The sequence below is a fragment of the Xiphophorus hellerii genome, chromosome 14, assembly GCF_003331165.1.
Source record: "Xiphophorus hellerii strain 12219 chromosome 14, Xiphophorus_hellerii-4.1, whole genome shotgun sequence".
Classification (NCBI taxonomy): Eukaryota; Metazoa; Chordata; class Actinopteri; order Cyprinodontiformes; family Poeciliidae; genus Xiphophorus; species Xiphophorus hellerii.
Genome location: NC_045685.1, coordinates 6121946 through 6145419, shown reverse-complemented (window position 1 = coordinate 6145419; position 23474 = coordinate 6121946). Strand labels below are relative to the sequence as shown.

The 23474-nt window shown below is 39.9% G+C and overlaps 2 protein-coding genes across 5 annotated transcripts; both read left to right on the top strand.

Moving 5' to 3' along the window:
• The first annotated feature begins 399 nt into the window (after positions 1-399).
• btr12 (bloodthirsty-related gene family, member 12) lies at positions 400-12808 on the top strand. Of its 2 annotated transcripts, XM_032583162.1 has the most exons (9): positions 697-895; positions 1019-1067; positions 2879-3333; positions 3423-3614; positions 3847-3942; positions 6804-7037; positions 8376-8523; positions 10272-10298; positions 11241-12808. In XM_032583162.1, exons 3-9 carry the CDS (start codon positions 3040-3042, stop codon positions 11777-11779), a joined length of 1530 nt encoding a protein of 509 aa, XP_032439053.1. In that variant the 5' UTR covers positions 697-895; positions 1019-1067; positions 2879-3039; the 3' UTR covers positions 11780-12808. The 2 variants fall into 2 exon arrangements, with proteins under 2 accessions (XP_032439052.1, XP_032439053.1); XM_032583161.1 differs by lacking the exons at positions 697-895; positions 1019-1067 and adding an exon at positions 400-523.
• Positions 12809-12893: 85 nt separating this feature from the next.
• On the top strand, positions 12894-23433 carry LOC116732743 (E3 ubiquitin-protein ligase TRIM39). 3 transcript variants are annotated; one of them, XM_032583160.1, is made up of 7 exons: positions 12894-13160; positions 16298-17273; positions 18164-18259; positions 18472-18702; positions 19948-20095; positions 20198-20224; positions 20602-23433. In XM_032583160.1, exons 2-7 carry the CDS (start codon positions 16341-16343, stop codon positions 21144-21146), a joined length of 1980 nt encoding a protein of 659 aa, XP_032439051.1. In that variant the 5' UTR covers positions 12894-13160; positions 16298-16340; the 3' UTR covers positions 21147-23433. The 3 variants fall into 3 exon arrangements, with proteins under 3 accessions (XP_032439051.1, XP_032439049.1, XP_032439050.1); XM_032583158.1 differs by lacking the exon at positions 12894-13160 and adding an exon at positions 13800-13938 and having other exon boundaries at positions 16366-17273; XM_032583159.1 differs by lacking the exon at positions 12894-13160 and adding an exon at positions 13857-13938.
• Positions 23434-23474: the final 41 nt, after the last annotated feature.

Genomic DNA, 23474 nt, shown 5'->3' with positions numbered 1-23474 from the left:
GAAATTTAAAAGGTGCCATCAGTCAGTGCATATGCTTAAAAACAAAAAATAACTGTCTCACAATTCACACACATGGAACACAAATCAACATGTACACAAGCAGCCAAACATAGCACCGACCGAGAGAGCAATGAGCCGCTGCAACTGTGTGCGCCGCCATCTTGGGAGAAAAAAAACAAACAAAAAAAAAAAAACGCTACTTCTTGACAAATCAACAGGGGGAAACAATAAACCCACCAGACACTGAGCAGACGTAAAAAGAAATGCTCCAGAGTCATGGTTCTTCACAGATTAAGCTCTGGTCAAACAATCCGCAAGCCACTCGTCTGGTTTTAGGGCTTTGAGTGTTTACTCTGCCATGATAACAAAAGACAGACAAGTTTGGGTGTGCCACACTGAAAGTGGGAGGGGGAACGTCAGGTTTCAGGAAGCGACTGCACCTGCTGCTCTTAGATTCACGGGAGGCTGGTGGAAGTGAAGGACCGCAGCGCTCCACGTCAGAGACGAAATAAAAAAAACATGAGTAAGTTCTATTTTGACATACATGTTTCCTTAGCTCTCGTCGTTTTTATGTTTCATGTGAAATTTGAGACAATAGTTATTACACAAACCTTGACTAAACTTTTTTTTTAAATTTATAAGTATTTTATTGGTAGTTAAGTAATAAGTATTTGTTTATTTTGCCCGAAAATCAAAAGATTCTGACTTAGAGGTGTCTCGATTTGACTTGCAGTTTGATAATGCGGTTTGAGCGGCAGTACATGTTTTGTCTGTAAGTGTGTGTTTCTCCTGAAGCCAAAGCAGGAGCTGTGGGGGTAGAAGGTCCAGATTGTCTGCATTCCTTAGATAGTCTCTCACCCTCCACGGGACAGAGTGGCTTTTAAAAAACTCCAGGGTACTATGAATTCTCCGCTACACGTCATTCACGTCACGTCACAAAATCTGTTCTGAAACTCAGCCCAGGCCTTTCCTTCTCTTTCCTTCATCTCACATTAGCCGTTTGTCCCCACATGTGCAGATGTTCGTGTTTTAGACTCGCAGCTACAGAAACCAGGATGGTCGTTCAGGTAAAATGACCCATTTCTAGTGCGGTATGGATGGTTTGAGCAATTTACATTCAGACAGGATGTTCAACGGCGTGTGAACGATTAGTGCAATCCATCGTTGGAGGGCTAATGTGGAAAGTTTCACGTTAAAGCACAACATGAGAGTTTGTAAAAAGATGAGAGAGAAGTCAATAGTTCTTCATTTTAAGCATTATTTATTGTTTTTTTTTTACAAAGATTTAAAATAATCTAACATCTACTTGTTGTCAACTATGAAGAAATATGAACATGTGATTCCATAAATTATTACTTTTTGACCAGACAGGTATTTTTGGTTTCAACAAGAGACACTGCTGTCATATTCCAGAAGAGTTGACATGTAGATGTGAAGATTGAAACCACAATCAACAAAACATGAGTACAATGGCATTTTCTAGAAAGTCGTGTACACGTAAATTAAACTCTGCATCAGATTTCAGCAGTTCTAAATTTATTTGTTTTTAATTCACCAAAAATATTCAGCTAAAGGAAGAAGCAATCTGTTCAGGCCTTTGGAATTCATGAATTTAGGTTTTGGCACCACAAAATAAGTTTCAGGTTTGAAGTGAAACGATATAGAACATTTAGCATTTGTTAGCCGTTTATTCTACTGTATTTATGTGGAATTTATTGTGATACTAAAATTGAAGACAAAAAGTATTTCTAAATTCTTTGCAGATTTTTCTAGGCAATTTGATGGCTTTGACTGCTCCTCACTGCAGTCAAAGCCAATACAAACATGCATATTTTTAAATAGGCCTCCTTAGGATACAAATAATATAAAGAAGTGTGATTTTTAAATCACTAAGCTGGACACAGCGACAGGATTCAATCATATTTTCAAAATGTGTCCTTATTTATTGATGCTCGCATGGAACCAAAAGAGAGAAAGCAGTAAAAGTAAAAACGAATTTATAATTTCTTAATTAACTGAAATTTATAGTTGTCAATGTTGGGTATTTTAACCTGTACATATAAAGAACCACACAGAGAGTTGTATCACTTCAGCCTTTGCAAAGGGGGAAAGTCTCAGTGGTGCCTCAGGACAACTCCAACTTGTCCCCCTGGTTTTATTCAAAGCGGGGTGGGGGTCGGTCATAAAACAGAAACTTAAAGATAAGGGGGCAGAGGGGTCTCTCTGAACCAGCTGAAACCGGTTTCTCCAAGAACAGGATGCTAGATCTATGCTAGAAACCTCACCTTGTTTCTAGCATAGAGTAGAGAGACAAACCTATTCATGAGATAACTATTTGCAAAACTCTTGACAGTTAAAATAAATAAAAAAATGTTATAGCGATGAGAGATTATTCACAAAAATAACAACATGACTGACGGCTCAGCCTTTTGGTTTTGTTGTTTTTAATGGGCAGTTTCAGCGTCGCTCCCAGACGTGTTTATCAGTCATCATAACTGCAGGTGTAAAAACAACAATGTAGAAACTGCACAACTTCTATGGGCAACTGTTGTCAACTTAACATTAAAGTTGATGTTTTTACATAAAACATCTTCACCAGCGTCTACACAGGCTCATTTTGACAAATCAAAAACAACATTCATTCTTCGGGATCAGTTTTGGGAATTTTTAGTAAGGAACAAATTTTGACACATTAAGCTTCGTTTTGAAACACCCTTTATTGGTAGATCCCAAAAATTGTCTGGAATCAACGACATAAAGCCCCAACTTCTACACAAATTGGGGATAGTTCTCACTTTCCCTTAAAAGACCTTTACTCAGCTACGAGCAATATCCCGAAAATATTGAAACCTTTCCATTTCTTCTGTCTGGTTCCCAGGTATCAACTCTCCGAGTGGCCGGGCCCTCACCGAGGACCAGTTCACCTGCTCCATATGCCTGGAAATATTTGTGGAGCCCGTATCTACACCTTGCGGTCACAGCTTCTGCAAGGCCTGCCTACATGGCTACTGGAACCACAGCAAGAAGTTCTTGTGCCCCATGTGCAAGAAGAGCTACTCCAGAAAACCAGAGATGAGCGTCAACCGGGTCCTGGCCGAAATATCCTCCCAGTTCCAGGGTCTGGTGGTCTCTGGAAGCCCCTCGCGAGGGGGCTCAATGACTATAAGCTCAGACTCGGGCCACAGCGGCCCTCCAGCGCAGGACACCGGAGAGTTCGCCCAGCCCGGCGACATTCCATGCGATGCCTGCATTGGAAGGAAGCTGAAGGCTCTGAAGTCTTGCGTGAACTGCCCTGGATCCTACTGCGAGGCCCATTTGAGGCATCACAAGAAGGTCCGTCTTTACATCTACCTCTCCCTGTAGTCATGACTACCTTTGTTCACTCATTAACAGGTTTTTCCTTTCACAACTCTGCGATGTAGGTCAAGACTCTAACTTCACATTTTCTGATTGAACCCACCTTCCACCTGGAGGAAAAGATCTGCAAGAAACACGAACGCCTCCTGGAAGTGTTCTGCCGCACCGACCACACATGCATCTGCAAGGCTTGCGCCGAGGTCACGCACAAATCCCACGATATCATTTCCGTCGACCACGAGTTTAAGAAAAAGATGGTGAGCAGTAGCCATTTTCTCCTATTCTAGGTGAAGGTGTGTTATATAATCTTGAGGTTACAGAAGGTATGCAGTCTAAGTGCTGAGGACGCCAATTTGACAAGATAAGATAGCGGTGACTTATTGCTGCTGATATAAACTTCTTACTCAGATTAACATGAAAGGCCGACTGTCAATTAGCAGGTTGACAACTGATTTTAACAACCAAAATCCTCCGTTTTTCCTCTCTCAGACCAATCTGGGAAAGAAGAGGTCAGAGTTGAAAAACTTAATCAAAGAACGAGCCAAAAAACTGGAAGAGATCAAGCAATCCATGAAGGTCATCAAGGTGAGTCCACTGCACAATGAATATGTTCATGGATTACTGTGTAATAAAAGCCAATATTTTACCATTGGAACATAGAAGATCTTGGATTCCTATGGTATAGGATAATAGAAATTCAAGTTTTCAATGACTAAATTTTCAATGCAGATGTTGAATTTGTATTGAATGTAAAGCTTGCAAAGTAACCAAAAAAAATTAGCGCTTTAGAATTTATTAGCAAAAACTTATTTAGGGGAAGCAAATCGCGCTAAATGTTTTCAAAGTCAGCAAAAACGCTAAACAAAAAATTAGCTCCACAAATAGCAGAAGTGTGCCCACTGGTAAACAGTAACCAGAACTGGGATTTTTGTATAACTGGAGTAACATTTCCAAGTACTGAGGATTGTGTGAACTAAAGCCAAGGCTTTAATAAATTAAAATTTCATTACTGATAAAATTTACCGTCGCACAGTTCCGACAGTTTAAAGTCTTCCTAATAAGATGCCAGAGAACAGGCCACGCTCACTGGAGTTTCTCTTTTAAGCTGCAGTATGAAACACGTAGGGCTGCCCCTCCCCCACCTGTTGCATATACCATTAGTCAGCTGGGTAAAGACAGCTACAGTTTTCCATCACTTCATAGAAAGACAAGTTTCAAAGTTTGGAAATATTTTTGGTCATACAGAACAAAACAATGTTTCTGCCAAAGATCATGTTTTGGCAAACTTTACAACAATAAAAAGGTAAACTAGTCTAACACTTGAAAACTAATGCTAAATTAAGTTCTTTATCCCATATTTTTACTATCAGCATTAGATAACATTTTTGACTTTTTTTTTGTTTTTATGAAAACAGTTAAATCATGTCGTGTTTTCATTTGAGCTTTTTTACCTGTTGTTTCTTTTTATCCTAACGTGAGAATCTCATGCCGGCCCATGCCTCATATAAACCTGTGTTTGTTTTTTACAGCCAATCAGATTCAATCCTCAACCTGTTCCCAGTGGCTGTTAAATATTTACCCCGTCTATAATGAAGTGCTTTTAATCTTCCAAAGCGTCCCTGTTCAAGGCTGGACTATTGACCACAAGCTGATAAATACCCCACGGTACCCGTTTGACCCCTTCATTCTTTGGTCTTACTTCACTTTGGCAGAGAATAGGAAAGACATTCCGGTTCACGACGTTGTCCGCGCTCTCTCTCCGGTTTGTTTGTTTTTCTCCCTCACATGGACTCCAGTCCCTGTCCGAAGCCGTCCAACCGGTGAGACCAGTGTAAAGGTTTTACCATTTGTATTCTCACACGCTGCTTTCACCTGTGAACACTCAATTGTTTAGGAGAAGAAATACAGGTGTGGAGGATCACACGCCTGAACAGTTTTACAAGGCAGTCATATAAGCCAAACCGTGGATAAAAATGTAATTGGCCAAACATTAAAATGTATTCAGTGTCCCATTTTCAAATGTTACTAGAGGAAGCCGTTTATCAGAATGGTATTTTTTAAATACAATTGTCATATTTCTTTTTACAGCATATTTCAGCTATATGTATTGATTAGGTGAAAGCGAACATGTTGCAGGTTTATTGAAACTCTGCTTCATGTTTTGCTTTGTCAAATACAGTTAGTGTTAAGTTACTACAGGTCAATATAGCCTCAATGTCTTTATGTTTACTGTACACACCCTGCTGTGTGTGAGTGTATCTGTTTCTGTTTAGAACGTTTTCTGGTATATTTGCCACTCTTAGACGAATGGATCTTATGGGGGTAAAAACTGCTCTTTGTGGTCTTTCTGAATAGGATAGCTAAAAACACTTGGGTATTGCTTAATAAAAGCATAAACAATAGCTATTGATTTTGCTTATAGTCCCTACCTGTTTTGATTAAAATGTTTCTGGGATCAAGAAATTCACACCGATAGAGAGAAGTTTGGGAGTGGAAAGCTGTTTGGGATTTCCGTCGGGGCTCGAGGAAAACACAACCCGCCTGTCCGGTTGAACGGTGACTGGCAGACTCTCAGTGACTGACTCAGGAAATACGACCTACATTTCAAGTCCTGACTTTGACCATGATTATATGGTTTTATTTTAACCTGAGGGATACAGCAGATTAAAATTTACTGTGCAGAAAAAAAAAATTGTAGAAAAGATAACATTTTCTTGGTATTTTTAAAGTTTTACTTTAAATTCTATACATTTCCTTCAAATTTTTTTCTGAAGACTTAAGTTTTTCTCATGTGATGTATCAGGAGAAACCAGAAATGAACTGGGTTTTTGGGAAGACAAAATTTGAAATGACTGTACTAATAATAATAATTTGGAAGCTTCTCAAGCCTGGCTGTTAAATTGGTTGTTTGGCTGACAAATAAAATTAAGGAACTTACCATAAAAATGACAAAGACTAAGAGCTTCGTTCCCATTTTTTTTCATAGAAAAAGTTACGTCTGGTTAAAAAGCGAAAAAAAAAGGTGTTTTTTTTTTAAAGACAAAAATACATAAATTCTATTTTCAGTTTCACTGTAAGAAACTAAAACAGAGACTTATTTTTGGCAAGAAAAATATCCAACAAAAGCAAATAGTTTCTCTAGTAATCCTACAATAGCACTATACCTGTCACATAACCAATCCAATGCCACATGACCAACCTCAAAGATACCCCAACTTGGGTATCATGAACAACAAGATACCCAACAAGACTATCAAGATAGAAAAACATTGATTGTTAATATTGGCCCAGTTGAGACTGACATGTTGAAAAATGGCTAATACCAATATATATCCTACTACTTAAGTCTTTCAAGACCCAGGTCATGCCTCCAAAACACCGACATCATTTTGACTCCCTCTGGGTCTTTTTCATCTCTTGCAAGACAATATTTATGTTTTTTGCAGGCCAGCTCTCAGAAGGAGCTCGAAGACAGCTGGCAGGTGTACGCCACGCTGCAGAAACTGGTGGAGCAGAGTCAGGCTGAGATGGTGGAGCTGATCGCCACCAAGCAGCGGGAGGCGGAGCGTCACGCCCAGGAGCTGGCCAGGAGTCTGGAGAACGAGCTGAGCCAGCTGAGGAGGAGGAGCAACGAGCTGGAGGCCCACGCACACACCAAGGACAAAGTGGTCTTCCTTCAGGTAGTCAAGACTTCCCAGGAAATTACAAAATAACTAGTGCCTCCTTTGATGAACTCAGCATTTCTACAGGTTTCACCAGGTCAAATTTAAGAATTTTGAAGACCATTATGAATGGAATTTAAGACCTGTCTTCACAGAAATGTACAAATTTCATCCAGTCAACTGGCAATAAATTTGAATTACCCATGATAGACACAAACAAGTGTCTAGATAACCATCAATAACTGCCTTATCTGCCTAGGTAGCAAGGATATTTAGCTAGATAACTATAATTAGCCATTTTTCCCATCTAGCAGCGAGTTACCAGGACCATCTACCTGGGTAGCTAACTATCTAACTAGATACCTATCAAAAACTAGGAGGTGATGTTAACAGTGAGTTAACGGTAGCCTCTACCATCTAGAGCAGGGGAGTCAAACTCCAGTCCTCAAGGGCCGGTGTCCTGCAACTTTTAGATTTGCCTCTGCTGCACCACACCTGAATAAAATAATTAGGTCATTAGCAAGTCTCTGGAGAACTGATCTACACAAGGAGGAGGTAATTAAGCCATTTCATTCCAGCGTTTTGTACCTGTGGCACTTCTAAAAACTGCAGGACAGCGGCCCTTGAGGACTGGAGTTTGACACCCCTGATCTAGAGCCACTCAATGAAGATGTCTGTGTGCGACTCAAAGTTTTGCCTGACAGGAAAGACCAGTAAGAAAAAAAGTACAAAGAATATATGACATAAAATAGTCCTGTAAAGACAAAGTTTAAGATGTTAAGGGCTAACTTACGTTTCTTTAAATTAATTTAAGACATTTTAAGGCCTCAATTTTAGACAGATGAATTGGACACTTTTTAAGGATGCACTGACACCCTGGAAATATTAAAAAAGAAAATTGTTTGTCAAGTGCAAATTATCCAGCCAGAAAATCTACCGTTAGAGGCAGCTACCTGGAGGACAATCAGTTGTGGTTGCTTTAGGAGTTCAGACACACAACATCAAAAAGCTCTATGAACCGACAGAGCGTGTTAGCCCTCCCCTCGCCTCTTTATTCCCAGACTTTTCATGTGAATAAAACAGGGATTGTATCGGACATAAAAGATGTCTTTGAAGTTAGCAGCCTGGAATATTGTGCACACTGGGAAAGCAAAGGTGTAAAGCGTAAAATTCACAAAAAACAAGCCTCTTTCCCTCCGTTAAGCTCCTAAGATCAAGAGGACGGTAAATAAGCTCCACGTCGTCGTTTTTAGTGCAGCTTGTTTTTTTTTTTTACTGCAGACTTCCTTCTCCTCCCTACCTCACCCCAGAGGCTCATTAAATTTTCATTTCATCTCGCTGTTCTATTTTCCACAGAACCTGGCCACGCTGTCCCACTCACCCGAGCCCACCGATTGGTCGGGGGTCAGCATAAACACCGACATCTACCTGGGGACGCTCCGCTCCTCTGTCAGCGGCCTCATCGAGAAGTTCCAGGACGAGCTTAAGAGGCTTTATGGAAAAGGTGAGAGAGCCACTGTGAAGTCGACTGAGTTTGAAATATGAATACAAACTACTGGTCATATGAAAAAAAAAGAAAAAATAGTTTGTTTTGTTCTATTTTTAGCAATGATTTAGATTGTTTTCACATGGCAAACTCAAACACCAACTCATTTCTATTCAAATATAAAACTGTTGCGCTTCCCAAACTTTCCCAAGTTTAGGAACTCTGTAGCATCGCTGCAAAGTTCGGGACAATGCTACAAAATATGTAAAGAAAATTAAACTTTTAGAATGTTTTTTTATTCACTATTCAATAATTATTACATTAATTTAGCATAAGTACTGCTTCATATCGTCTGATTTTAGATGGCCATAACTCCCGTGGAGGAAAGTTTTATTTATTTAGAGTTGATGGCCAGTCAGTAGGGGTATAACCACACCCGAAACTCACAAGACGAGACACAAAATTGAGTTCAAAGAGACGAGATTTTAATGTTACGTTTCAAGAAAACGTCAAAGATCAAATTTATGCTACAAAAGGCATTTATCATGCACTTTTATTGGTTTTGCCACAAATTCAACAAACTGATATCTTTCTTTTCCGATTTTAATTTTCATCTCTTCAGAACTTAATGCAGGGCTTCAACTGTGTAAGGCCTGCAGGAGGGCTGCAACTAACAATTATGTTAGCATTTGTTTATTTTTTTTATTATTATTTATTATTTGAATTATTCAAACGATTCAATGATTAATCGAATTTAAAAAATGACGGAACATTCTACAGATTCTTAATTTAACCTCAAACCTTTATTATATAACATTTTTAAATAATAATATACACAGTCAATTGTCTAAAATGCAATGCAATGACATAGCATTCCTTTAATGAATTTGAACTGGATGAAACTAAAGTTGAGAAGTTTTGGGTAAAACATATTTACAGGCACATTTTTCTTTTTATCTTAAATGCAAGATTTATACATATATTTTGCACAGTGTGACTTAACTACTGCTCTGATTATGTCGTTTTTTTTCAGCAAATACACTTTTCCTGAGTCTGTGTGCTCTAGTTAATGATTAACCGATGACTAAATTAGATGATGATTAATCTGATTAATCATTTCAGCTGATACAAATGTACAAAATGCTTTTCATATTTTTATTTGTGAAAATAGTTGAAAATTATGTACATTTTTCTTCCTACTTCACAATTATGTTGAGTTTTGTGTTTTTCTGCCACATGAAATCCCCGAAAGTGTTTAACTGTAATGTGACAAAATGTGAACAAGTTAAAGTAGATATGAATGCATGCAAAAGGTTAGGAAAAACCTGATAAAAGAAAACTAAACAAACCAAAATAAGAAAAGAATCAACATTAAATCTCTTAGATTTTACATCCTTTGCCGTCTTGGTTTCTATGCAAATATCCCAGAAACCTCATAATCCCTCGTCTGATACAGACAACTTGGTCTATGCAAATGTGAAATCAGGCATATGTAGGTCAGTGAATGCGCTTTCCAGAATAGGAGAGTGATTCATCGTTGCGTTTTACACATCCAAGATGACTGGACAGATGGAGAGTGCGTCGATGCTGCAGCGGAGCCGTGACAGCAGCACATGGCTGGAGCGTTTCCAGCTCCAGACCCGAGCATCATGGTTAACACGAGCGCGAACCATCTGCTTTAGCTTCGACTTGTTTTGCTTGATGACGTGTTGACTCATTTTCTCTCTCATACTTTGTCTTTGTTTTTTTTTTTTTATTCCTTTCAGAGTTCCGGAAGGTGCAGAACTATGCAAGTGAGTAACCCCCTTCGGTGTTTTTTTTTTCTGCATGATTTAACATCAAATGTGTCTTGAGGTTCTTAACTCCTGTGTTCAGTTCTCCTGAATGCCCACAAGATGGAGCCACTTTTGATCACATGTGACCTCAATCCAGCTTAATGTAGCCCATTTAATTGACTGGCCATTGCCTTCCTACTCAGTTCAGTTTTTATCTCCCTTCTTTGCTCCGTCTGGGATTTCTCCCATTGAAGTGGATTTCTCCGGTAGAATTTCAACCAGGTCAATCAGTGTGCAGAAGAAGTCGTGAACAATGACATTGATTTTCTCCACTATTTTAGAATTGAAGACTGCCTGTAATTTTAGCAAAGGCAGTGGATGTAGTGAACAAAGCCGTTCGGTTGGTGATAGCGTCAAACTGCCACAGTACATACATCAGAGACAAACGTTTTTCGATTGGGTAAAATTTAAAACCTCAACAGAGTCCATGCCTCTAGGAAGCAATTGTCTTGGTATGGATTCAACACGTTGGACTGACACAATTTTTCATGAACTGTTTGATACTTTGAGAGCTATGGTGGAGCCAGCTGCACATTATCTGAAAAAAACAAAAACAAATCATCATCCTACTACTACTTCCTGTTACCTACGTAGTTTTCGCCAGTAGTAATGTCCAGCTGTTGATCATGTGAGTTGTGTGATGCAAAAAGTGTTTCCGTTGCACTTTTGTGAAATACATTTATTTTGCTTTGGCCAAAATAAAAATAAAATAAAAAAATCACCTCGTACTAGCGCAAAAACTTTTTTAGCAAAAAATGGGAGTTCTTTTCAAAATTGCCGTGTTAAGCAAATTTATTATCGTAATTTCAATTTGCTCAATTTTAGGGTTAATGGAAACGCAACTTGTGAAAGAAAAAGCTCAGTCACAGTCTTACCCTGCTTTATCCTTTCCTTTTTTAGGTGAAGTTATTTTGGACACGTCCACAGCCCAAAAGAACCTGGTCGTTAGTCAAGAAGGTCAGCAGGTGAAATACGAAGAGCACAAGGTTTCCCACTCAGAGGGTCCAAAGCGCTTCAACCCGGCCCTCTTCGTCCTGGCCCGAGAGGGCATCCACTCCGGCCGCCACTACTGGGAGGTGGAAGTCGGGCGCAAGACGGCCTGGACGCTCGGTGTGGCGCGCGCTACGGCTCGCCGCAAGGGCGAAATCAAGCTGAACCCTGAGGGCGGCTACTGGTGCCTGTGGCTGAAGAACGGGGAGGTGAAGGCGCTCGCCGAGACTCGCGTGCCGCTGGCGCTGATGTCCCTTCCCAGCAAAGTAGGACTTTTCTTGGATTACGAGGCCGGCCAGCTTTCTTTCTACGACGTGACGGCACGCCAGCACCTCTACACTTTCACGGAGAAGTTCAACGACAGCGTGTACCCGATCTTCAGCCCCTGCCTAAGCCAGGACGGGAAGAACAACTCTCCTCTGATCATAACACAAGTTAAGTATACTTAAGCGGTCAGAGAGTGGATGGTAGACCGAGAGCTTGGTGTTTTTGTTGGAACGAGTCGTCTCATCTCCGAGGAGTTCACGTTGATGTCACTTGTTCGCAAAGCACTTCACGTCCAACTCGGTGGACAAAGGCAAATCGAGCTCCTGCCACCCTGGAATCGTCACTACTCCGCTGAAGGAAAAAATGTGTTCAGACACTTTAAACTAACAGATTTTTTTAATATTAACAAACAACGCCATCTTTAATGTGACATTTATTCTGATCAGCTAAAACTAAAAATAAAAAATCCATTAGAAGAAAATCTGGGGCTACTGTTCCAACGCAGCAAAAGTTCAGCTGAAAGTTTATCTGCATCCTTTAGCTAAAATCAGAGTTTATCAGAGGATCTCATTGGCACACCAAAACCAGCAAAAAACTTAAACATTATACTACAATCAATGAAAAGTCCCATGAAAGGATGAGCAGAAATAAAAGTAGGTTGCAAGATTGCTAAAAGATTGTATTAGTAAGGAGCTGGAATCATTTCTGCCAACTGAAAGTCATTGTCCATGAGTAATAAGCATCTCTTATTGTCTGCATGTCTGGACCAAGGAGCAGGGCTGTAAGGTGAAGTTTATTTGGTTTTGTTTTACAAAGGAAAACATTCAGGTCTTATTAAAACCTCCTAAAACCTTTTGAAAGAATGTATTATTGCTTAGTAAAAAACTTCAATATTTTGACCATAATTCCAAAAGGAATATCAACACTGACATCAAACATCATTAAAACAATGTCACACATGCTGTGGGGTTATATAATCCTGCCCCCACCCCATCTTCATGTAACATAGCTATGCATCATCATAAGAGACTCTGTATATTAAATTCCTTTCAGGGGCTTAATGAAGGAAGCAAATATATTATTGCACATATTTGAGAGAACTGTTGGGCTGTGGTTGTTTTATGGGTTTGGGTGTTCTGTAATTTTATGTCAGATTCTTTTTGTACCTTCTTTCTGTAATTTTCAAATAAAGATTACTTCTGAATTAAAAAGGGAAATACGTATTTTTCCTTATTCTGAGATTGGTACAACAGCAAACTCATCCAGCTTACAATGGAAAGACTATAAAATTCCTCAGCGTCCACCCCCATGTGGTTCAGTGTATCACCAGTAGATGGCGTACTAGATCAATGCTCTGATAAGGGACTTTCTTGACATGAGTCATGGGATCTTGGCTTTTACGTTTGTCATTCCATTCACTCCTATGTTTAGATTTTTATCCAAACATCCATGTTCACAGATCATCTCTGCATGCCCTAATGGCTTTATGAAATAGAAAAATGAAAAGAACGTGTTTGGACTGGGGTCATGACTTAAAACTTTACAAATTCAGCTCCAGTGAAGGTAAATTTGTAAAGTTTTTTTTTTTTGCTCTTTTGAGATTTTGACAGTGATGAGATTCTATCCTCAGACAAGGATAACCTAGGTACATACAAAAGGAAGTTTTAGAGTTGAAATTGTATTATACCCTATAGAAATGCTCCCCATGTTAAATGATGAAATATTGGTTTAAAATTGGCTTAGGAAGAGGCATATTAACAGGTTTTTCTCTCTACTAAGAGTCCTAAATTAATAAAATGGAAATTGTAAGGTACTTTGTATTAATTTAAATGACAAAACTATAATTACAAAAACAACCTTTAACTTATGACAGACACCACTCTCTATGCTAACATCTCTAAATATGCTAAGCTGGTTAACCTGTTCTCATGTATTTTCAACAATTGAAACCTGAATCTAATTAAATTAAACAAATTTTACAAAGTAATTTTAATAAAACAAGCTTCAACTTCCATGTTTTCATGTGGTTTTAGTCAAACTGGTCCTAATAAATACTTCAAATGAATACAAAGACTGACTCGAGTATTTTTTTTTTAATCATTATTATGTAGCCTCTGTGTCTGAGTCAGGTTAGAGTTGTATACAGGACAGCTAGTTCCTCCCGAGGCCAGGCCATTGCCAGGAGGCTTAAATCTGTATCTAGGGTGAAAGAAAGCGATGGGAGGGGGGGTTATTTTCGGGTCTGTGTCGCGGGTCAGTGCTGGGGGAGCTGGAGGTGGCAGTGGTCAAAGCTGGTCTCAGATATCAGCGCACAGCGGAGTCTTAAGGCAGCTGCTCCTTGGTAAGTGTCTGTGGTACAGATTCAGTGTTTAGTTTTCTGATTTTCTGAAATTAAACATATTTAGCGCCTATTTTTCAGAGGGAAGTTGCTGGATTAAGTTATTTTAGCAAACTAGTGAGTGGGGTCTGAAAAGCTGTGATATGACAAAATTACTTTCGGTTTGTCTTTTAATCCGTTTTACTGCTGACTCATAAAATCCATGAAAGTGATCTGACCGCAGGAAAACGGTGGGTAATTACAAAATTAACACAGATGTAGAATGTAGGTCATGCCAGCCAAGTTCATATGCTGAGAGAATATTTTTGGAAAAATGTCTGTCCTGTCATGAATGTCGAGGCCTTTAGCCAGGAGCCATTAGCATCTGAAAGGCAAACACACTTATTCAGGTCTCTCTGGCATAAGTAGGACAGTTTACCAGACCTCAAAGGATGGTGCGTCACAGTTCAAATTCAGTAAAACCGGAAATAAAAAAGAAAGTACAAAACTATCACTGCAAAGAAAACTTGCAAAGAGCACAGGAGTTTTTAGTCTGCATGGATAACGATAATAAATCATTACATTTAAAGCATATGAGAAATACGTTACAGAAACTATTGTCCAACTGAGGAGGATGGAGTTTTATATTGTTAAACACAAGCAATCCTCACTTTTATAGATTTTCTTCTCTCCTTCAAAATGACTGACTGTGAAAGTTATCGGTTGAAAAAAGGCTAACTGGATCAGCTTACCAAAATTTAAACAAAAGACACATACAGTACTTCTTTTAAGTTTCTTTCGGAGTCAAAATTGTTTTAGCAACTTCCAAACATACTTTGTGTTTTAACATGTTTGGTTGTTTTCAGTTGCAGATTTTGCTATTTTTCTCCGTTATTTAAAAAAGACTAATATTTCCATTTTTCAAGTTAGAGCTTTACAAAGTTCTGGTAATTTTGTCATTTCATACTCTTCCACTCTTTTTATCTTCTTGACTTTTTCAGGTATGAGCCGTCTACTACGGGACATTTCGTACCGACCTTGTTTTCGTTCTTAAATGGATATTGTGGCTGTTTTGGAAGTTGATCATTTAAAAAAAAAAAGATAATAATCTGCTTCAAGAAAATTGGGTTATGTAACTGCATTAGTTTGGTTTGACATTTCATACGGTGTCAAACCCAATATCTTGAAAATAGGAAGTCTACATTTACAAATTGTTCATTTTTTATCAAAGGAAATAAACTTTCAAAGGCATGAAATGGAAGTGGGAAAGGACTAAACAACATAGAATAGAATAGAATAGAATAGAATTCAACTTTATTGTCATTGCACTGTAGTGCAATGAGATGTAGTTTGCATCTATCCAGAAGTGCTCTACGAGATATAAATATTTATTTACAGATGTACAAGACTATGTATGTATGGACTATAAGGGGTTGTAGCAAAGAGATATACTGTAGATATTGTGTATAAATATAAATATGGGAGCTATATGCACAGATTATACAGATTATGCAGAATATACAAGAATGTTAGGGAATGGATTATATATGTATATAATATAATACAAGATAAATAACGGCAGATAAAATTTACAGGTTGTATGTGTGTGTGAAGAAAACAGTCCGTGATGTGTGTGTGTGTGTGTGGGAGGATAGTCCATGTGTTATTGTTGTACGAGAGGATAGGGGAGTACAGTCCTTATAGTTTATGTTTTATGTCAGGAGGCGTTCAAAAGCGTAACAGCTGTGGGGAAGAAGCTGTTCCGGTGCCTGGTGGTTCTGGTCCGTATGTTTCTGTAACGCCTCCCAGAGGCGTTACAGAAACATACGGACACAAATAGGGGTTCCAAATTACACATGGACAAAATTATTGGTACCTCCCACTGATAAGGGAAAACCCTCAATGGTTAGTGAAATAACTTGAAACTGACAAATGCATTAATGAATAAAAATTAAATTTCATGTAGTACAACTAATTTTCAGATTTTTGTTCCAATTTGTTGGTTTTTTTTGTCCAGTAAATTTGATACAACTATGCATTTTATTTGTATCAGTTTAGTTTAGTTGTAAAATAGCAAAATATTTAGCTAACATAACGACTCCAGATCACTCATTTTCCATGTCTTGTTTGTGTAGTTTAATGTACTTTTTCTTTTTTTTATTTATTTATTTGGTTGTACTGACATTTAGAGGGGCGATCATCAAAATCAGGTGAAAAAATTCAAAGTAAAAAAAACAACAACCTCAAATTAAGAGGAAATCAGTAAAACTATATAATCTGTCTTCAGAACTTTAAGAAGTTGACATTTTGTTCCATTACTGTGCATGCATATGACTCCGAAGAAATTAAAAGCCATCTAACTCTAGAAACCTCAATATCACAGCAGGTCTGGTGCCCAATTCAAAGGCTGGTTGCTTTCGCTGAAAATGACCCTGCCTCTCCGCCGTGTAGGAATGGCTGCCACTGGGAACCTGTCTGAAGAGCAGGTTCACTGCTCCATCTGTCTGGACGTCTTCACCAACCCCGTGTCCATCCCCTGCGGGCACAACTTCTGCCAGACCTGTATCCTGGGATACTGGAAAACCAGCCCTCTGTATCAGTGTCCCATGTGCAAGAAGTCCTTCCACAAAAGGCCCGACATCAGCGTGAACACGGTGCTGAGGGAGATTGCAGAGCAGTTCAAGCAGATAAGAGTCAAGAGCACTGAAGTGAAGGGAAGTGGGGAAGAAAGCACAGGTAAGACCAAGAAGTGGACAATGGAGAGAAAGATGAAGGAGGACGAGGAGAGGCTTCTGGAGAAAGGTCAGATGCAGAACCTTATGGAGGAGCTGAAACAAAAGCAAGAAGAGAAGAAAAAGAAGCAGGAAGTGAAGGAGAGTCAAGGGGAGGAGCTACCGCCATTAATCCCTCCAGTTTTGCCATCTAAAACCTCTCCTCCACCATCACCTCAAGACTCAGCTCAAGCTCTGCCACAAGAAACATCACCTCCACCTTCACCTGAACCAACTTCCCCTGCACTTCCTCAAACTTCCCCAATATCCCTGACCCCTCCTCTACTGTGGGAGGAAGTCCTCTGCGATGTTTGCTTGGGCGAGGGCCGCCCCAAAGCCGTCAAATCCTGCCTCGTGTGCCTGACCTCTTACTGCGACGAGCACCTCAAGTCTCACTCCACCAGGTTCACCAAGCACAAGCTGATAGAACCGGTGGCCAACATGGAGGACAGGATGTGTCCCAAGCACGAGCGGCTGCTGGAGCTCTTCTGCAAGAAAGACCAGACCTGTGTGTGTGTCCTCTGCACAGAGACAGACCACAGGGCACATTACACCGTCCCCGTGGAGAGAGAATGGACTGAGAAGAAGGTGAGAAACACCGACTGACACCCAAAAATGTCTCTGCATTAATAGTCTGTACCTGCTTATCAGTCGATCACAAGCCTACACAAAGACACAGAGGCAACAACTATGCAAACACACACGCATACACACTCATAGCTAACGATTATGTTTTTAGACTGTGGTAGGAAGCCGAAAGAACCTACTCATGCATGGGGAGAAAAAGCCTAAAAACCCCATAGGCTGGGGTTAAAACCTACAATCATCTTACTGCAAGGCTACAATACCTCAATCAAGTTTACACACACTCAATTGAGAAAACTAGCAAACATTACATTTCGTCAGGTGCCGTCATTACACATCAAAATGTTAACTAGTCTTTCACTCTGACCGTAGTTCTGGAGTATTGTCTTTTTTTCTAAAACCTAACTTCCAAGAACCCTTTAGCCCTTTGTTTTAGGTGCCCACCGCTCTGGTAAAAAACCAGACTGTTTATGATCATTTATACTCTATTGTATCAAAATTCTCCTGTGTGCTAAGGGGACCAGAGTTGGAGACAATACAGAGATAAATGTTGCCATCTATCATTCTGGGAAGGATTATAGGGCCACTACCAAACTATTTAGTAGGTCACATTGGAGATGTCAAATCCAGTCCTTGAGAGCTACCACCCTGCAACGTTCAGATACATCCCTGCTCCAACACACCTCAATCAAATAGCTAAATTGCCTCAATGGCATTCACTCAAATCTGCAGACGCCTGGTAAAGAGCCATTGACTCAGGTTTGTTAGAGAAAAGGTGCACCTAAAAGTAGTAAGGTGTACATCTCAAGGACTGGACTTAAACAGGTAAAGTATTAGTAATAGTATTAATTCTACATCTGCCATCTACGTTTGTGGGAACTTATGTTATGCAGGCGCTGCTGAAAAAGACAGAGATAGACGTCCAGCAGATGATCCAAGACAGAGTGAAGAAGGTGGAGGAGATCAAGCACTCTGTGGAGCTCAACAAGGCGAGTCACAGCAACAGAGACATTCAACTGAACTCTTGTTAGCTTCAATCGCAGATCAAGAGGTGTATGACAGTATGATACAATAGCCATCATACTGGCTATTGTATTTAGTGCCAATCTATATTGTTTCAATGATTTGATAGTTGATGGTGTGTTTTTACAAATATGCACACAACACTCTTTCATTGTTTGTGTTTGATTTGCACTTTTAGGTCAGCGCTCAGAGAGAAATTGAGGAGAGCATGCAGGTCTTCTCGGAGCTGGTGCGCTCCATCCAGAAGGCTCAGGCCGAGCTGGTTCTGGTCATCGAGGAGAAGCAGAGGCAGACGGAGAGGCGGGCTGAGGGCCTCATCACCGAGCTGGAGCAGGAAATCTCGGAGCTCAAGACGCGGCACACGGCTTTGGAAAATGTGAACAGAACTGACCACATTCACTTCCTGAAGGCAAGGAACAGTTTACTGAAATGCAATTTTGTTGTTTGCCATTCCTTCTGTTGTTATTGTGATTGTCTTGTAAAGGTCAATGCTGTCACATCCATTATAGCTAAAGAGGAAAACGACCCGCCTGGCCTTTTACGGTCAAAACAAATCAAGCCGCAATAGAATCTGTGATGTAACTCGCGGTGGCGTGCGTCACATATGCTCTCCTCTCCAGTCTTATCATATCACGGCCACAACAGATCAGATAAGCTCTAATGACATACTGACTGGGAATCTGAATGAACAGGAAAGGTGAGCAGGTGAGCTGTCAGAATAAGTAGGCTGCAAGGCGAGTTAGTTAATCAGATGTTTTGCTGTGTACTTCCTGCCCATTACAGCTAAATCAACAATTCCTCTTATTAATTCCAATTTGGTGGGAAACAATACAACATTCTGAGGGGGGGGGGATTAGCCAAAATAAAACATTTTCCTTTAGAAAACTGTTAGAAAACCACTCTAAGCCACCTGGGAGTGTAGTGATTTGATAAGTTTAAGTTCAGATTCAGGACAAACCAAATCATTGACCAGGTAAATTATATGGCTATTGCCTCGGACAATGTCTGTTTTATGCCATAGCTGATGGATCATACATGATGTTCACTGCTCCACAGCGGGGTACCAAACCAAACTGTTTATGATGATTTATAAACAGTGTGAAGACTAGGACGTTGGTTAATTCATGTCTTTGTGAATCACTCTTGTCTGTAGTAGCATGTAATGCACTCTCATGCATTACTAGGGGGAGTTATGGAGTTCCTCAGGGCTCAAAATTTGGTCCAATTCTATTTAATCAATACAATCTTCCTTTTGGGCTAGGAGGAAACATACATACTTTCAACACTTTGCTGATGACACTCATCTATTCTCATAAATTAAGCCTGATAACTGTAAATATCAACAGAAGTTTCAAGATTGTCCTTAAGACCTCAGGTAGAACGGAAATAAACGTATAGAAAACAAATTGCAGAACTTTTGACAATCACACAGTTTTGATTAATTAAAAATGATGGTGGTCCATAATGCTGCGCTTTGTTCTTTGTGTGTCTTGATTGTTTAAAATTACTTAAGGACTTTGTCAATGTCAAATTTATTTATGTAGCACTTTGTAAAAATGGAGTGAAAAACACAATGAAAATGTATTAAAATATCTTAAATGTACATCAATTCATATTGGAAATGCTAATTATCTATGATGTAATTTGTCTGCAGAGTTTTCCGGCCTTAAGCGCCACCCCATCTGTTAAAGACTGGTTTGAAACCAGTGTTCCCACTGACACATGCGTTGGGATGATCAGGAGATCTGTGTCTAAACTGGAGACGACATTAAGTGAAATGATTGACAAGCTGTCCTCAAGTGGTAGGAATTCTTACATTTTCCTTTAAACGAGTTTAGAAGAAAAGTAAAAACACGTCCTAAAGATGGTGTTTAGCTAACAAAAATTTTTTTTGACTCTTACAGAGATAAAGAAAATTCAGAAATATTCAGGTAATTAATAACTCTTTTTTTCTGTTTAATATTTGTAGTTTTGCGTCTGGAACTACAACGTGTTAGGGCCATTGTTTTTTGTTGTTTTTTTGCTATAATATTTCTGAGATATTTTTGGCAGACATTTACTTTCTATCTTCAAAGAAATTTCTGAGCTTAAAAAGTTGAACATTTTCAATTAGAAATGTTACAATGGTTGAAAATTTTGACTTTTTAAACTCAGAAATTTCTGAGTTTTTTCTAGAACATTTCTGTGATTAATCTCAAAATTTGAATGCTTTTGGCAGAAATTTACTTTTTTTTTTAATGTATAACAACCCAAACACAGCGTAGTTGAAAACCGTTCTGTAGTTGAGTCCTATGTTTTGTGCCTGCAGAGGACGTCACGCTGGACCCAGACACTGCCAATCCATGGCTCCAGCTCTCTCAGGACAGGCACCAGGTGAGGCATCTGGGGGCCTGGCAGGAACTCCCGGACCACCCTGAGCGCTTTGACACCGTGGTCATAGCACTAGGAAGAGAGGGCTTCACTTCAGGCAGACACTACTGGGAGGTCCAGGTGGGAGACAAGGATGACTGGTACCTAGGCGTGGCCAAGTCTTCAGTCAAAAGAAAAGGTAGGATCTCTGTGAGCACAGCCCAGGGTTATTGGGCTCTGGCCATGAAGAAAGGCCAGGGCTATCGGGTGTCAACGTCGCCGCCACTGCTGCTTTCACTCGACCAGAAGCCAAAGAGAGTAGGTGTGTACGTGGACTATGAGGAAGGACAAATCTCTTTTTACGACGTGAGAGCTCGGATCCATATTTACACGTTCGAGGATGCCTTCACGGAGCGGATCCTGCCGTTTTTTTACCTGTACTGCTGCGACAAAGCCTCTGACACAATGGCCATCTGTCCAGTGCAGGAGAAAAGCCTCATCTAGTAAAACTCAGGACACACTTCGTTATGTAAATGAGAATCCTGGTATGGACTGGATTTCTGACGCACACCTAATTTTATTAAAACTGCAGTTTCATGTATAAATGCTGGGTGTAATACAAAGGCTTGGACGTAAACGGACAATTGGGGTGTCTCGTGTTTATGGCGAGAGGCGACATTTTTCTGTCCCCAATCAGCCCACTGTGTTGTGTGAAGTGATTAGATCCAACCTAACTATAACATACCATTGTTCTATGGACTTACAACTGAAGGGAGACCAGGAATGGTGTGGTACGAGTCGCTTGTACGCACAGGCCCAAGTTGTAGCACTCAAAGGAAATGACGCAAAAGTTACTTTCTAAAAGGCTTGTCAAATAATCAAAAGCTTGTTTGTCTGCAAGAGTTTAACATGCTGTGCAAAATACTTGTGTACAAAGTTTGAAGAATACACACATTTGCCACTACATTGTTTTTACGTTGTTTTCAGAAACTGCTTAAGAAAAATACAATTTTTAAAAATATATCTACCAGCCACCCTTTTAGGTGCACCTGTTCAGTTTATTGATTGATACTGTGTGATTGGCTGGTTTGAACATGTCAAACCAGCCAATCACACAGATTTTGGACATCTACAAAGGGTAAAGAAAATGGATTCAAATCAAACTTTGGGGCAGTTGTTGTTGCCAGACAGGTTGTCCTAGTATGTCAGAAACTACTGACATACTAGGACTGTTACTCGAACTATTTAAAGTGTTTGGAAACAATGGTCTGAAGACAGAGGTTTGATGTCATCTGCTAATAGAGAAGCGATAGCTTAAATAAGCACTTACTACAACTACGGCTGGGAGAAAGCCGTCTTTTATTAACCTAAAGGCAGATAAGCCCCAGCAGCAGAAAACTACACTTGATGATGCTCCTGTAAGCTAGGAACAAACAGCTGAGGCTGTAATTCACACAGGCTAACCACAATGGGAAAGGAATAGAAAAGAACACTGAGTTTCCCATTGACTAAATTTTAGCTGTGATTTTCAAGTGGTAGCAGTTGACATGAATGCACGGATTCATTTTATGAAACGTTCAAACTGCTGATGGTGGAGTTAATGGTGTGGTGGCTGTTTTCTCAGCACACTTTGGTTCCCTTAGTACCAGCTGAACATTTTTGATGGCTAGCAGGATAATTCTTCATGTCATAAAACTCAAATGTTCTCTGGGTTAGTGAACAGAATGAGGAGTTACGGTTCCCTAATGGCCCAATCCATTAGAGTAGCTTCTGGACGTGAGAACTAGAGATTCGTATTATGGGTGTACAGCCAACAGGTCTGCATCAATGATATGATCATGTAATTTTGGACTGAAACTCATTATTTTTAACTAGTGCTAAACCAAACCCCCCTTTAAGTGGAAGGCGGCGGGGGGGGGTTTCTACACCTGTTGGTGTCCTACTCACTCAAGTCAAAAAGTTTGCTGGGAAATGCAGGCCTGTTACTACATGACACAGCTTGATGAACTGGCTCTGGGGTTTAACAATTACCATTTCCTGGTAAAAACATTTGCTTTAGCAGGAAAGAAATACAAGTTGGATACAAGCGGCCGAAATGGGTTTTCTCCGCAGGGGGTCTGGGTTGTCCTTTAGAGTGAGGTGTTCCGGGCACGTCCCAACGGGAGGAGGCCCTGGGAAAGACCCAGAACACGCTGGAGGGACTATGTTTCCCGGCTGGCCTGGGAATGCCTTGGGATTCCCCCGGAGGAGCTGGAAGAAGTGGCTGGGGAGAGGGAAGTCTGGGCCTCCCTTCTGAAGCTGCTACCCCCGCGACCCGACACCGGATAAAGCGGAAAAAATGGATGGATGGAAAGAGATGAATTCCCAATCAATATAGAGTTGATTGAGAATTAATGGTTCAATAGAACCATTAAAAACCATGATGGAGTTTGTGAAGTGAAATTTACGTGTTCTGAGGTGATGCAATGATGTTACTAATGTCTGGCACAAACCATGGAAAAATAGGAGTCAAACCTTATGTTTGGTTAAATGAACGGGAAATAAGATGTATGTTCCAGATGATGCAATGATGGAATTTTATTTTTTACATGATCCCATGCCTTGTGGTAAGCTAACAGGTATCTGGAGATTATATTTTGTGAACTTTGCCGTTTTTTCATTTGGATTCAATTCGATTATTGAATGCGTGCCATGAAAAGTAAAGTTCTGTCTTGACTTGTTTGGTCGTAACTTCAAAATCTGTAGGATGTAAGAGAAAGATGTAAAACAATAAATGCTCTCCAGAACATCATCAGATTTTTTTATTTGTATATCAGGACTTAAGAAGAAAAA